This window comes from Cuculus canorus, chromosome 6 (genome assembly GCF_017976375.1).
Source record: "Cuculus canorus isolate bCucCan1 chromosome 6, bCucCan1.pri, whole genome shotgun sequence".
Taxonomy (NCBI): domain Eukaryota; kingdom Metazoa; phylum Chordata; class Aves; order Cuculiformes; family Cuculidae; genus Cuculus; species Cuculus canorus.
Window position 1 is genome coordinate 26514356 of NC_071406.1, and position 16469 is coordinate 26530824.

At 40.2% G+C, this 16469-nt stretch overlaps 1 protein-coding gene across 1 annotated transcript in view; it reads right to left on the reverse strand.

Annotated features, from left to right (window-relative positions):
* The window catches only part of CERKL (ceramide kinase like), a 57919-nt gene extending 50589 nt beyond the window's left edge, over positions 1-7330 (reverse strand). Inside the window, exon 1 of the mRNA XM_054069398.1 lies at positions 7097-7330. Coding sequence (XP_053925373.1) covers positions 7097-7286 — 190 coding nt within the window. The 5' untranslated portion in view covers positions 7287-7330. The remainder of the gene's footprint in view (positions 1-7096) is intronic.
* Positions 7331-16469: the final 9139 nt, after the last annotated feature.

Sequence of the window (16469 nt, forward strand, 5' to 3'; positions counted from 1 at the left end):
GTTAAGCTTTTGCATAACCACACCATCTATTATGTACCTGCTGCTCTTGTAATATACAGAGTTAAGAAATAAGATATCTATAATGAAAACTGTTTATCTTAGTTTTGTTTGTTTTGACTCCAACAAGAGCAGATGACGGTCTCCTGCTTTATTTTTATTTCTGTTTTGTAACTGTTAAATAGAAATGTCTTAATCTGTGCATGTCTTTTGCGAAGACACAAAATAAGAAAATGTAAAAGAACATCATACTCTGAATTCTAACCCATTTATTACCATGAACAGTTACAACTATGGAGGCAAGTTTATATGGATTTACCATAGCAGAACACTCCTTTAGGCACGATGATGCCAACAACTATCCCACACAAGATGCTACAAAACCACATTATACACACGGTCCAAGAAAAGAAACAGCCACAGACAAAGAAAGTAGTCTCGGTCTCAGACTCTGAGCAGCCAAGCTCTTCACCAGATTTTTTTTTTCTTTGTTTCCTGCAGATGTTACTAAAAAAATAGGAAAAGATTTCAGGAATTATATGGCTTCTCGGAGGTTTACAGAGCACTGCTTCTAAGAGAAGGGGATTGCCTTAAAGAAACCGTGCATTTGCCAACAAAATACACTGGGAAGTCAAGGTATATTAGTAACATTTGATGCAACAGAAGACATAAAATTTCATACTAGAGAGAGATGGATTCAGGGATGATATGATAAAATGACAACCGAGAAAAGATTACAAGAGCACCGAGAATATGAAAGAGGGGTAAAAAAAATTATGTTTCTCAAAGGCTGAAGAACAGCACAGTTCAGAAACTGAGATAAAAGATAAATGCTTAGAGAAGGGATTTGACTGCATACTGGGGTTATGATTTAAAAAGAACAATAGCGTACACAGAAGAAGGGACTCTTAGCCCTACAGCACTATCAAGGACATGAAAATAGCATAGATATCAGACACTGATTAGTATATCAACGTTTGAGGTTTTTTAACATACATATTTGGATTCTTTCCATCATGCTGTATAAGCAAGACCATCAACTTGCTCTTGTACACCTTTGCACAGAAAGCATAGTCAAAAGAGTCAGCTGTTATTCTATAAACAGGAAAATTGTGGAAGTTTGATAATTTTTTTTTCAAACAATCTTGCATCCTACCTCTCTTCACCTCACCACTTTATCACATCTCCTCTGACTTCCCAGTGCTTTCCCTACCCCGTATCATGCACGCTATGGCACCACCCTGCATGACTTCCTATCTGCCCAGCAACAACTTCAGCTTCCCCTCTGGTTTACTAATATCCCCAAATCCCTCCCACACCCATATGGCAAGTCACCAAAACCCTTAGACTCTCTCAACACACCAGCTCACCCCCACTACAGTATTCTTGATTGCTCCTGGTTTCCAACCTATATTCCTTCAACTGGCCTGCTCAGCAGCCAAAAACCAGCACTAGCTACGTCTGGCTTCTTACTGCTGTGCCAACTGCCTGATGATGCATAACACCCCAAGCACCCGGGCAGCCACCACCCCTTGCTTGCCAGGCAGGAACAGGAGATGAATAATGCAGAGCATCACCTTATCTATAATACTATATGGCAAGGTGCAATTATTACAGAACGCAACAGGAGAAATAAAGAAAAACAAAGACCCACCACAAAACCAAACCCCATCACACATCTAAAACTTGCCATTTTATGGCCTACAAGAGCTTTACTATAACACAAACCACAATATCACCTATAGAAATAATTCTGCATTAAAAAATAAAAGTCCAGGAAAAACAGCTATTACTTTGTGTGAAAGCTAAATAAATCCTGTTATTTCAGACTCACGTAGCATCAGAATCCAATTCACTAACACAAACACAGCTTAACATGTATGTGAACACAAACAGACACACACAATTTGCAAAATACAGCATAGACACTTATTTTCCAGAACAAAGATTTAAATATTCCGTCTCTGTCTTTGGGGGTAGAGAATTGAAGTACATATGAAATCCACTATTAGACACCCATACGTTAATCCCTTTCAAACTAAGTAGAGAGATACACAAACATGTGAAATGTGAGAAAAAGACCAGAAAGCATGAAACAATGTAACTTGTTCCACAAACACATAACCATTAACTGATATCCTGATAAAAGACAAGAGACACATAATCAAGACATTAAGTCTAGAAATCACCTGAAATAAAGACTAAATGTTAAGAGACCTTTAATCAGTATACCCCATTTCTTTAAATATTTTTAATTTTTCACTATTATTTTCAATCATTTTAAAATTTCAAAATTAAGTTTTAAATTAATAAATTACTTCAGTTTACCTAAAGGACATTATTTTTTCGCACTTCTTTGAAAAAGATTTAAGAACATCTTGCAAGTTTGGGCATCCTGAGAGTCTTTAAAACTGCATACTTGCTTTCTCCAATTTACATCTTAAAGACATATGTTAATGTGATACGTGCACTTCTCATTTGCACTTCATATTATTTATTTTTATGTCTCTTCCTTAAAAACAGTTTTCCTATTTGGACAACAGATAAGTCAGTTAGAGAAATTATGCTCTCTACATGTCAGAAGTAGAATCAAAAGCTTTGAATTTCACCAACATGGAACTTCAGTTATTCACAATTTGTAACAGCCAGTTCCCATTTCCATTATTCCTGACTGACCGACAGACTGACAGATGTCTTACTTTAGAGATCCCAAACAGACTATTGGTATCTATTTCAGCCACATCTGTTCCTAAATAGCCTTGGCAGCAGGCCACTATGCACTCGGAATTAATTTTAAGTCCTTTATTGCTAACTCTTTCACTGTTGCACCAGATCAGTGATTTTTTTTCCTTATTGCTGCACTTATGTAGAATATTTTAATTTACATTCTAGAAGGATATCAACAAGGACTCTAGTATCCTATGTATAAGAATAGCATACTTAAACAACATATAGATCTTTTTTACTGCATTAAGAAAATATATATTCAATGATACATTAACCTCTGGATTGCTCCAGAGATCTTACTTTCTTATTGGTCAATTAATTTAGAATATTATGTTCCATTACTCATATTAAAAAAGCAAGTTTTATTCAAATTATTATTATCCACATACTCAGTCCAGCCTACATGCTGTCAGTCTGAGAGAACAACTTCATATACCCTTCAGTTAAGTACATTACACACACAAGAAACTACACTTAGAAAGGTTTTCATAATGATCAAAAGCCTCCTGACCTCACATAGCAGTAAAACACTGAGCAAGTGCCGGTCTTGTTCCATTTCCTATCTGACAGAAACATGCTGAAATACAGCAGTTGTCGTAAATCAGGAAATTCTGTAGCAATATTTAACATGGTGCTGAAGGCTTTAAAGAAATGCCAGGAATAAAGTTCTCATTCAAGAGCAAAAACAAGCCATGTTGGAAGAACAGCATAAAGATGACTAAATCGACACTAGTTGTACTGACACGTCTAAAATACAAATGATTCCCATATCCACTGCTGCTAATCCCCTACATTTCATTAGTCTTCAAACTTCAGCGCACACACAGAAAAATCCACTCTGAGCATTTGCTCTTAAAATGTAAATAAACTTTTTTCCATCATTTGATCATTCTTACTATCTTTTGAGAACTTCTGAAAACCACATATGATATTCAAATCTGTGTTTTGGATAGCTTTCTCTAGTATGGTTTTGGAGAAGCATCCAAAATGGAAAGTTCTACGCTTTGGGGCTGGATTATTAATACAGAGAGAGAAGTCTTGTTTTTGATTAATTTCAGTCACTATAGCATAGGAAAGCCACATAGAGAAAAGTAAGAGAAAAAGCTGGTAACAGTATACTGACTGTGAGCTCTACTCCTCATTGCAACACCCACAGCGTTGTTAAAAACAAGCAACCAGCTACGGGTCAGAGGGTATCTGGCTCCAGTGAGAAGAAAAGGCTCAGCTGAGCTGCACACTCAGGCTGTAATTTTAGTGTTTTTGAGGGGGCAGCCAAGCCATGCCTCACACTGCCCAAGTTCCCACTTCACACATTTGCTCTCCCAGGTTCCTTGTCCAGTTGCCTGCCCAAGCTTTGTTACAACAGAGAACACACAAAATTCATAATGGGTCATGGTTATTTGAAAGGAGAGAAGAGGCTGCTGGGGAGCCTCCTATGAGGTCTGGAAAGTGAGCAACAGAGCCATCAAAAGTCTTCAGTGAGCACCAGTAGCCAAAAAATTCTACGAGACAGAAGCTACAGAAATCAAAGGGAGAGTAAAAGAAGGAAGGCGGATAATCACACTGCCAAAAGCTCCACAGAAACAGTGCAGTGGGGCAGAACTACACATATGGGAGCTCAAAATGAGCAAGCCCAGGCACAGCATATGTTACTTGCTTGAGAACTTTAAACTGGAGCTTTGAGTTGTATTTAGGAGAAGCTGAAGGAGCCCAGGCTGCATGAGCTACCACACGTGAAAACCATGCAATGAGAACTGGGCAGCTTCATCTAGTGGGACGTGTCCCTGCCCCTGGCAGGGGGGTTGGAACTGCATGATCTCTAAGGTCTTTTCCAACCTTAACTATTCTATGATTCTAACTGCAGAACTGTGGATAACAAACAACTTCAACAAGCCAGGAATACTTTTGAGGAACTGTTGGGGGCGGCTAAACTAAAGGGGAGAAAGCGACTGCCTGACAGCTCTCTGATTTGACAGACTAGAGTGACAGCCACAGAAGAAAGGTCTTTTCTGGAAATACCCAGAATTAGTACATAAAAGTCCAAGAGATTTCATTTAGCATCACTGGCAAAGTGTGAAGACCTGACCTGACCTTTTACAGCCCCAGGTAAAATGCATTATGAAGCTTTTGGTTTGGAGAAAATATGCTTAAGCTAAATCCCAGTGGAACAGACCTACCCAGACAGCCACCAACCATCCCCTCTATCCACTGACAGCTCAGCCTGCACACTGCACTGCAGCACTTCTGTTACACCAAACGAGACAGTAACACAGATGGCTTCTCCCAGCACCAGAACAGGTCCCATGCCCCAGGGTAATTCCTACTGGGATACCAGATAGCATGAGATTAAAAAAACCACTCAGGTTCCAAAACTCATATTTGACCTCTGCAACTGCATCAGCAGGAACAGCCACAGATGACATAGTGGTGGCATCCATACCAATTAAGAAACAGAAAATCCTTTTACCTTCACTGTTAAGTACTTGACATTTAAGAATTTGGAAATCCTACAGTGAAAGTTTATAGCCTACCACTGACTTCGGGAAAAATCTAGCATTTGGAAGACACCACGGCCTTTTCCACTTAAGCTAGTAAAAAAAGTAGGACATTAAGAATTTCTTGGAAACTAAAATATTCAGCAGCTTAATACAACATAGGACAAAACTGAATTGTCGGAGACAATGAAGTATTGGCATATATTTAATACGTGTGCGGTAAAAGCCCAAATCCTGATATAACTGACACCAATTTGTCAGTGCTGCTTTCCATATAATCCCTAAAGTTTTGACATCTGCAACATGCCTGACTTCAAGCACTACACTTCAAGAAATACTTTATTACCTCACAAGAACTAGGACAGAAAAGCTCATGAAGTCTGTATGAGTAAGCACAGGATAAAATGACCTTACATTAAGTAGCAATTCAGAGGGTGGACTTTCCCTAGGGAAAATATATATATATATATGTATATTCCCATTCCTGGAAGCATGAAGTGATATATATCAAAATTCATATTTGCTGTCTGTACCTTAAAAACTTTCACCAGTGATAAAAGACAATCACGGATCCAACTTCCTGATATATAATTCACACTACACTAAAATAGCCAGAACATAAAGCGCAATCATATTAGAGCACTGCACACAGAACTAAATAATTAATAAATCTCACTTCAGATAACATACACAGAGACCTGTCATTAATCCCAAAAGGGAAAAGCGTTGTGTAACAGTGTTACTGAAGTACCTAGACAGGCTCCAGAAGAGGAAGGATCTACTCACATCAGCGCAGCCCTCTACACAACTCAACAGTCCTGCTGGAAAGATGGTATCTAAGTCCGAGAACAACACTGTGTTAATGTGGTTTCACTGTCCGGAGGATAAGAGCCAATAACTATGCATGACACTACGTTAGTTTGATTTCAGTAGCTCTGGTATCCCAACATGGTTACAGGAGACGAAACATCGTAACTTCAGCTGTGAGCATCTCTGCAGCAGCAGCACTGGAATTACAGGCTTCTACACGGCTACTGAGACACTGCAGCATACACACAGCCCTGAAGAGGAACAGGTTATCGTTACATAGAAAAAGCGATGCGTGGAAGAAACTTTGTTCCTCTGTATGCTAAATTTATGGCTGTCAGATCTTAGCCGTATGAGTTTTAAGTTCTGTCCAAAATACCACTAAAATAAACCTGGTATTTTAGGCCTGGAGAAGCTAACTGCGCCACAGCAGAAGGCAACTGTGCTGCCAGGAAACTCCGCGTTCCTGAATGCAACGCTGCTTTCCTATTCCCATAAGCACTGGGAGGTCACCGCAGACACCAGGCACTTTTAAAAGAGTTTGTATGTAACTCTGAAAGCGAGTTTATGTTTTTACAGTTTGTAGCAGGAAAGAAAAAAAAAAAAAAAAAAAAGACTATTGGGATAAGTTTAAGAAGAATTCTTTTTGTTCTAAAACTTGTGCATCGTTTGTTTCACTGGATCAAACCCTTTGTGAGACCATTCTCTCCCAGGGTGCTGCTTTACTGGAAAAGCAGGGAGCAAGGCGAAGGTGCCCCAGCAGCCTCGCCCCGGCCCGGCCCCAGGGCCGTGACCCCCGCCCGGCAGAGCGCGCCGACAGCCGCCGCCGCAGCACGGACCAAATCCAACCCTCTCACTGCTCCGCCCGGGGCGAAGCAGCCGAGAAAACACCACCTCTGACATTTCGTCCCTTTCGCATCACCCGCCAAGAGGCTCTTGCCGGGAAAAGTCGCGTCAGATACGAGACGCGTTATGAGCTACTTGTTCTGGGTTAAGCCCCGGCACGGCCCGTGAGGGAAGGGAGCCGCGGGTCCCGCGGCCGCCAGGGCACCGCTCCGCGCCGGGCGCACCTGCGGGGCTCTCGGGCAGGATGGGGCTCCAGCGCAGCCGCCGGGCGCTCAGCACCACGTCGCAGCTCCTCTTGCCGATCTCGAAGATGCCCCTGAGGAGCGCCTCGTCCCCCTCCTCGGCCGCGGCCAGCGGGGCCACCCTGCGCCGCCGCTCCTCGGGACGGGCCCGTCTCCCCGCGGCGCCCGGCATCGCGGCGTCCCGGCGGCTGCCAGGGCAGCGCCCGCCCCGCCCCGCGGGCGGAGCCGCACCGGGAGCGCCGCGGGCCGCGCTGGAGCGGGGCAGCCCCGCGCGGGGTCACGCGGCCGCGGCGGGAGCAGCCGGCACCGCGGGGAGGAACACGCGCACCGCTCCCGGGGGGCTGCGGCCAGGGGCGCTCCTGCTCCCCACGGCACCCGGGGGCGAGCCTCGGGCTAAAAGCGGTCCTTCGCTTCCTGCGTGTGCCCTATGGCCTCTGCTTTGCCGTCACCGTGTGCATTGCAGAGATAGGATGAGATATATTACAATAAATCATACATATTGTAATATATGATGTATTAGATATACTATATATCATAATATATTATAATACATATCATTTATAATAATATATAAGAATACAGTAAAATAATTCTATATCCTATATCTTATATATATTTTATCACATATGTTATATATATGAAGATAAGTGATACAAAAATTCTATAATATATTGTATACTATATATCTCCTATATTATATATATCATATATATTACATATATCATATATATTATATATGTGATCACATATAATATATAAAAAATAATACATAATAAAGATCATATAGCCTATATTATCTTTATTATAGTATATATAATATATTGCATATATAATATATTGTATATATATTGTATATATACAATATATATATTGTATATATATTGTATATAATGTATATATATATTATATATTGTATATATTATATATCATATGTCTATTATAAATATGTTATATACATTATATTATGTAATTTACATGTTATATAATATACGTTATATAATATATAATATATAATATATAATTATTATCTAATAATATATAATTATATTATATTATATATTATTTATTATATATTATATATTATATATTATATATTATATAACTGATCATATATATATGATATCATGATATCATAGATATACTATCATGCATATTATCAGATATGCATATGATCATATATCATATATGTTATCATTATTTATCTTTGGGAAACTATGACACAAAGTTACAGTAGCCCTTTCATACCCAAATGGTCCATCCCTAAGACACATACCATGTCACAAAACAAGGTGTTATCATAAACCCCAGCAGAGGTATCAGTTACACACACCCTTCATAACACAACTGAGGAACACAGTGGTCTGGAATCTGGTAGATTCATGCAAGTCTGGATTATGCCTCAAGTGGGCCAACACAGAAAGCGTGCCCAGAAGGTTGCATCGTCATCTCTCCCCCTCGATGCTTAAATGCAGAAGAGGGAGACACACTTCTTTGCTCCCACTCTGTAAACGATAGATTTTACTGCTTGGAAATGTGACAGCTTTGCTCACAGGTGCTGTAAAATTCTCTGATAACAATCACATTAGAGCTCCAGTAGCAACTCTGATTTATAAGGTGCTCCTGAGCTTTTAAATGCTTGACTTGAAGGAAAACAGCAAGTTGGGTGCTTTTCAGTTCTGAGTTGTATAATGTCATGGTGGCTTGTTAGTACATGAAAATTACTTTTTAAAATGAGCAGTTTAGTAATTTTATCTTTAATATTTGTAATAAGACAAGTATAGAACATCCCTTTAAGAAACAAAGCAAAACATTAAAAATGTTGCCTTTTCCAGACTGATACAAATCACAGTTCAAACCACACATCAAAATAGTCAAGGGTCTTCCTGTGATGTTTGTTTCTCTAGAAGAAAAATGCTGTTACAAGTAAGGAAATCTGATTATCTGCAGTTTAGAGACCATGAGATTACACATGATTTCGTAACTATTAAGCTGCCTTTGTCAACAGTTCCATAAAAACCTGTACCAAGCTGCTAATTACATAGCAGAGACAACAGTTTTAAGACACATTTTAAAAGTCACTGTGGCACGACTTTTTGATACTTATTTCCATCTAATACACTGCCAAGTTTAAAGTATGCTCTGGATATTTGTTAAATATGCAGCCTGTAAGTGCTTTTCAATCTGCATGGAGCCATTGATACTGCTTTCACTGAAATGTAACCCTCACCAACTTACTTTTCCAGATCATAACATGACCAGCTAAAGTTTCTGCTTGCTTAAAGCTGTTAGTGTCAATAGTTGTTTTCTGACTTTAATTGTGTGAATTCTTTTGTCCCTTAGATCTTTTGGGGGATATCAATATCTTTAATGCAGAGTAATCAGATAAAATAAAGTGTAAACAATTTAAATTATGTGTAAGCTACGGAAGTTTTGCCTAAAAGTAACAGAGTGACAAGGCTGGAAGAACTGCAAGCCAAACAAACAAGCTTGCTCTACCAATTCATCATTCTGGTACGACAATAGATGAACCAATTAAACCTCTGTCTGTCATTTGGCATTAGTGATCTTTAATGTGTTTGCATTGATGTCATTCATAAGAAAAGCTAAATCATTAACTAGAAAATAAAGAACAACGTGAAACTAGATATAGCTGAATCAATTTTCAGGTTATGTTTCTGGGACCATTTATTATCCTACCCTGTCCATGTACATTATACATTGTCACCAGATAATTTCTCTAAGGTCCAGGAAAGGATAAGCTGATAACTGTCTTCGAACCATAAAATAATACTATTTTCAGTATCACCAGTGGAAGACTATTACAGTTCCTAAGATAATACCCTTCAACTGAGGCCTTTAAGATATCTGACGCTCTTTTATTGACATTACTTGGAAGGAGTATTAAATCATTAACTGTTAAGATACTAAAACGTAGTAGATAAAAACACAAACCAGTAAGAGAACTGTATATAGCAGCAAAAACCATAGGAGGAACATACAAGTCTGTTCACGCTTGGTTTGCTACTGTTCATAAATCCTCAAGTCCCCACAATCCTTCACAAGTCTGAGACTGACAGCTTTTTCTGGGGACAAAAATGATATTCTAAGTCTATTAGAGTAGATTTTTTTCTCAAGCATCACAACTTTCAGATTTGGACATTGAAGTTGTAAAAAATACAGAATAGTCCAGCAGTATAATTTTATCTCTTTTCCACACGGTTTGGAAATCTCACACAAAGAAATTCATTGTCCTTTCTTGTAAGAGGGGTTGTATGTATTGATGATCTCATATAGTATCCTGTGTGATGTTCCCATATTAGAGAAAAAGAAGAGATGCAAAAGAAAGATGGGAAATGTGTAACAGGAGTTGTACAGTAGGCAGCCAAACAGTACAGAGCACTGAATCTACTTGTAATGGCCTTTATTTCTTCTACATCTTTGATCATACCCAGAATTTGGAAGTGGAGCTTATAGGTACTTGTGATGGAAGAATGATCAACGGACATCTGTAAATACAATATGCCACACAAGGAACAGGGATGATGTAGAAGACATTGCAAGCCACCCAAAGCACCTGAACTCTGTTTTACTTTCCAGTTCTCGCATCTGTTTCGATTCAATGGCAATAGATAAATGAACATAGAGAAGCTCTATTCACCTCTTGAAGAGTAAGTTGAAGGACATGTTTTATGGAAGTCCTTCACGTTAAATTTTGCGGCTCTTCAGATAGCCTCCTGAAGTATTCTTTGAATATTTATAAGTATTTTGTGTTTTCCATGCATAAAGTAACTCTGTCTTTGAATTTAATGTACCTCTTTCAATTTGAATGTGACTAAATATGCACAAGGACATCTACTTCATCAGGTGTTCTCTACAAGACGCAGCTATTCTCTTTGTCTAGTCATAAGTATGGAAAGTGTGCATTCTTAAAGTATACTAGGAATTAAAAAAAAATCATGGAACTGAGTCCACAGAACAGTTTTGTGCTGTTTTTTATAGTCTGAATCCCAGGTTATTCTGTTACTCCTGCTTAGGGAGCCAGTAGAGCTGCCTTAAAAATTGCCTTAACATTGTTTTGGTTTTAAACAAATAGTTCAAAAAAATTATTTTAGAAGGGGCAAACGAGGGGCAGGGGGGTACAGCAGGAGGGGAAGCAAAGCCATTGTCAGATCACAGCAAGGGCCAGCTGCTTCCTAAGGGCTAGGGAACCAAGAGGAGGATCCCAGCGCTAGCGAGGCAGGGGCCTTTCCGGCCAGGACTCACCTGGTGGTACCTGAGTGAGAAAGACCAGAGGAGGATACCAGGATCCCTCAAGAATCCAAATAATCAGGCATTTTCACAGTAATGAGGCAGAGCTGAGATCAGAACCAAACATCTACTTGCAGATCTCAATCAGCTGTGAATGAACTGGAGAGCAGCATCCCAAAACAGCTCTAGAGAAAGGACTGATAGTCCTAGGCTGAGCTCAAATAGAGAACCAGGCCTTTCGTCAGGGTTGGTGGGAAGCACAGATGGGGCTGGTCAGGGTTTTAAGGCTCTGTAGTGCCCTTCTGGGCCCTAGCAGCCAGAAGCATAAAGGGAGGACCATCAAGGAGCATATAGGGCAGGCCGTCCTGTAGAGGGAGGGCAGCTGAGGGTGACCACAAGTAAGGTTGCGCCCTGCATGCATGACCATGCTGAGCAGAACTGCACTTGGCCAAGTTCAGCCAAAAGTCCAAATAGCTAGAGATGCCTATTGCAATGAGGTGGGTTTAACATCAAGCTGAAAAGCAGAGTCAGGATCAGGTCTGGTGACAGTGACAGTGTTAGCGCTACTGGTGACAGTAACGGTGTTAGTGCTAGCTAGCAGTTGCCAGGGAAGTCTATACCGTCAAGGCAGGTCCAAGGCCAAGCAAAGATATCCAGTCTGTGGGTCAGGATCTGAATATGTCCAAGCACAGATATGGCTGCAATATCATGAAGGTAGACACCAGCGGTGATAAGCCTCTTCTTACACACAGTTCTTGTGTGAGGGAGGGGCATCCTCCCTGTAGTTTCTTAGAGCTTGTTCTCAGCAGCCTGGACCTGGAGGAGATGTTGCTCCATTCCATAGAGCTGGCCTTGAGCACAGGCAGTTGAACTAGGAGAGGGGAGCATCCTTTTGGCCCAGACAAGAGGCAGGAAATGAGGAGATGACCTAACCTCTCTTTAACTGACACTGTTTCTCTTCAAATGAAGGAAAACGTCTCTTGCTCTCTAGATGCTAAGTAGTAGGAGTCTCAGAAGTCTTTTCCAGAGGGAACTGAAGAAAGAGAAGAGGTAAAATAATCTCTGGCAGAAAGTGAGGGAAGTACAGCTGGTGTTTACTGAAGGAAAGCAAGCAGGTAGGGCACGCTATTGGAAAATATATTCTCTCCTCTCAGAAAAAAGGGTGGGAAAGTGCAATGAGTTGAACACCTAAGAAATGGGAAGGCCAGTTTTTGATTCATAGATTATGTGATGCTGAAATTAAGGAACAAGAATTAAGAGATGAGGGGATGCTGTCGGGAAAATAGTGTACGTCCAATCTGGAGGATTCAACAGGACATTTCTGGTAGCTGGCTTGCTTCAATGGCTAATACACGTTTGCTTCTGGAGAAATTTAGATTTTGAAATTGGCAGCATGTTCTTGGCTTCTATGTTTTTCTGGCTACAGTATCTGTTTATACAATGAAGTCTTACTGTGTAGTCAGTTACACTTCAGCTGTTCTTTCCCAAATATTAGCTCTCCTAAGTATATCCCCTTCTTACGTCGTTACTTTAGAAAAGCATCTTTTATAGCTGTCAATATTAATTCAGCCCTGTTTGCTTTTCCCTGAATTTGAAGAAGAGATATTAAGCAGAACACTGAACTTTTGACACAGTCAGTGAAGTCATAAGTTATTCTGAAGAAAAATGACACCAGTAGCGTATAGAAATGAGCATTACTATTACTATACCTGTTTCTAAATGTCTGAAAAGAAGGTAAACGTAAAATGAGAGAGAGAGAAAAGCAAGGAGTTAAGGAAAGAACGTCTGAGTTGTGGAGATGACCAAATCTCTGCAAAGAGGAGAACAAGAATGACTGAAATTATTATGCAGAAGTAAGAAGCAGTAACGATGGAAGCTGAAGTCATTCCTATGAGCACCAGGAGCTGTCAAAATAGAGGAAAATGTGATAATGGGAATGAATATAAAATGAGAATGTGTTGACCAGAAGATATTTTACTTTTTTTTTGCATTAAGGTTGATATGCTATCTTTTTTAAGTGATGAAGTTCTACTCTGAATCTTGATTTCTGTTTTCTTTCACCAAAGTGTTGGCAAATAGTGTAAATCTTAGCTGCTTCTGTTTTACGTCATACAAAATGCAGTTAACTCTGTGCTGAAAACTACTACAAGCTAGGAAACTGAAAACTAGGGCTGATACTCTGTTTTACATACCCTGTAGGCAACCTAAATACTTAAGAGAACACTTTGAGAGCACTGTCAGTTTTAATTTTGTATTGCATAGCTTCTGACAGTTTGTTAAATACATATATGAATTATTTACAAAACACTTATGTACATATTTAAAGAACAGTCTATTTGTAGATCTTCAGCTCACTGTTTCAAAACATATTAATGTACTATGTTTTTCAAGGCTTCTTTGTAACATGGGGTTTTCAGCTAAGGGAAGAGTGTAGACCATTTGTAACTTCTAAAATAATTACCATACAATCCATCTTGGTCAATAAAAACAAGATCAATTTCTGCATAGTTTGCCTCATACAGCACCAGGCAGAACTCCAAGTTACTATTTCTTTGAGTTCTTCCTCAATAGGAATGGGTTATTTTTGTTCACCTGTTCAGTATTTTAATCTTCAGGTACTATATGTGTAAACAAGAAAATGGACTTAATAATTTCTAAAAATATTTGACAAAAGTATCCTTTGTGCAGAAATACTGGATTTGGTTTGGTTTGGGCTTTTTTTAAAAGGAGGCTCATATTTGTAATATGTCAAAAGCAAATGCTAAGGTGATGATGGATATAGTTTTGATCAGTTACAATCATGAAATAATTGCAAGAATTTTTACTGTTACAGATGACAGAAGATGTTTGTTTTACTTGCTCTGAAGACTTAGTTTAGAATTATTTCTAGTAATTCCTATTACTTCTGGAATTGCATGTTGCTTCTTAATAGTAGTTTATTAAAATTCCTGAACAGTATCTTCTGAAGAAAGCGATGCTCTGTTGTCTTCTGGTGAATCCAGAACTCTTAGTTCTCCTGGAATCTACTTCCTTTCACTTGGGGAGTCCTCCTGAAGGTACTGGGCCAAAGTCTGATGTTCAGGCTCTTCTTTCATTCAGGCTAGGCAAGACCTGAGTTTTCCGCCTCTCAGACATATTGTGCACGTGACCTGGAATTCTACGATTTCAGACCCCTCCGTCGTAACCGGGGCCTCAGCTGTATCGCAGGCAATGATGAGACTGAAACCTCCGGAGCCTCTTCTGTTGCTTCAGAAAACGAAGAAGAGAAAAGCTGCAAGCTGAGACTGTTATTCATGCACTGTTCCTGCAGAGATTTCACCGGGGTCTTCTCAAGTTTGCACTGGTAGCAGAACAATTTCTGCTGTGAGAAGTACGGCATAAAGAAGGTAAAGGACACTGGTCCCAACAAGCCATAAAAATAGAGTCCTAGGCCTCTGCCTGATGTCCCAGTATGTGTGTGGGTATGACTCAACCCCAGAGTTTCCTCCACGTGCGGAAGTGAGATAATCCCACTATAGCCTTAGTTAATTAGCAATATGTTCATAGGAGAGGAACAGGGTGAGTAATTCTTTCCTTTGAAAGAGACCTTGATAGACCTTCCTGTGGGAGTCATGAACACAGATTTCAAGATTTGGCTTGATATTAACAGTAAGTAAAAAATAAATGTCATAGAGGCATCAGAAGCAGCAGCAAAAGGGGTTGGGAAGAGGTCCAATACTTTATAATGGTGAGGGAAAAAATCACTAAACTAATTGAAATAATAAAACTCACAACTGATTTGTAAAATGGTGCCTCCAGTTACCAAAATGCCTAATGAATTTTCCCTATTAGGTTGCTCATAAGATTAGAATTTTTTGTCTCTAAAATATAGCAGTAGTGTACACTCAGATAGCCTAGGTAGATCTTTTAAGTGAATTGCATTGCCTAGAGGAGTTGAATTTTGTTATTAACCGTGGAAAAAAGAAAAGGTAATTGAAAAGGTTTCTTGTGGTTTGGAAATGCCTTCCAAATATTCATTAAACATTTAAGCGACTAAATTTGCAGAATATGTTCCTGACATTGGCACTGGTTCTGTGGTATTTCTGTCATCAGATGGAAGTACTGTGTGTTATGCAGAGTGCATTCATGCATAAACAATATCATTTTCATAAATTAAAACCTCCCCTGCAGAAGGAACATCTGTGCCTGCCTTTGAATAAAAGATGGTGGCATGTGAGTTGCCCCTTGACTGACTAGAAGAATCTTTATATTTAAGAAGAAGGAGCATAACCAAAAGGCGAGGGAGCCTGCGTCAGCTTTTTCAGTTTTATCTGAAAAATCGCCATTCATTCCCTCCCCCACCCCTGGGTTATCTAAGGTATATTTAGCTGTGCTGCCACTGACTGGGAAAGGTTAATCGGGTGCTTGAAAAGTTGCCTTTTGTTTTCTTCCTTTTCAGATGCAGCAACAGGGAGCTGCGGGCTCGGGCAAAAGGCAGAGAGATGCTGCAAAACGCATCAGCGGGCACCGCAATTCATTGTCAGCGTGTTTTTAGCTCAAAAAACCCCTGTCCCTTAGGGTGCTGCGGTTCCAATACACGTTTCCAACGCTTAGGTGTTGGATTTCCGTAGCTATAAACTCCTCTTAAAACAGAGGTCAGTGGATTGGTTTCTGGTGAAAAAAAAAATGCCCTCGTCCACAGCAGAACGTGTTCAGTTTTTGCCGGGCTTAAGGGAAATGTTCGTGAAATACCTCTGCTTTGTGACAGGTTTCAAGGAAGGTGTTGCAGTCAGTCTTAAATCTGATTCTGAGGGTCGGAGGCACAGACCTGTTGCTAATTGTTCCCGGTCATTAGGGGAACCGCTCTCCCGCAGGTCCTCTCGCATCCTGAACCCCAGAATAATCAGTGTAGAGTAAAGAAACACACGTTTCGCGTCTGGGAGGAGGTGGAGACGGCGAATGGGCACCGCTTTCCCTCCCGGTGCGGAGATCCCCCCCGGCTCCCGGGCGAACGCGTTTCTTCTCCCTCTCTCCGCACATCAGCATTGCAAATAGCCCGTTTGGCTGTAAACAAACCAACAATCCCCCCCTTCCCCCGGAACCCCTCGAGGTAAGGAAAGAATCAGTG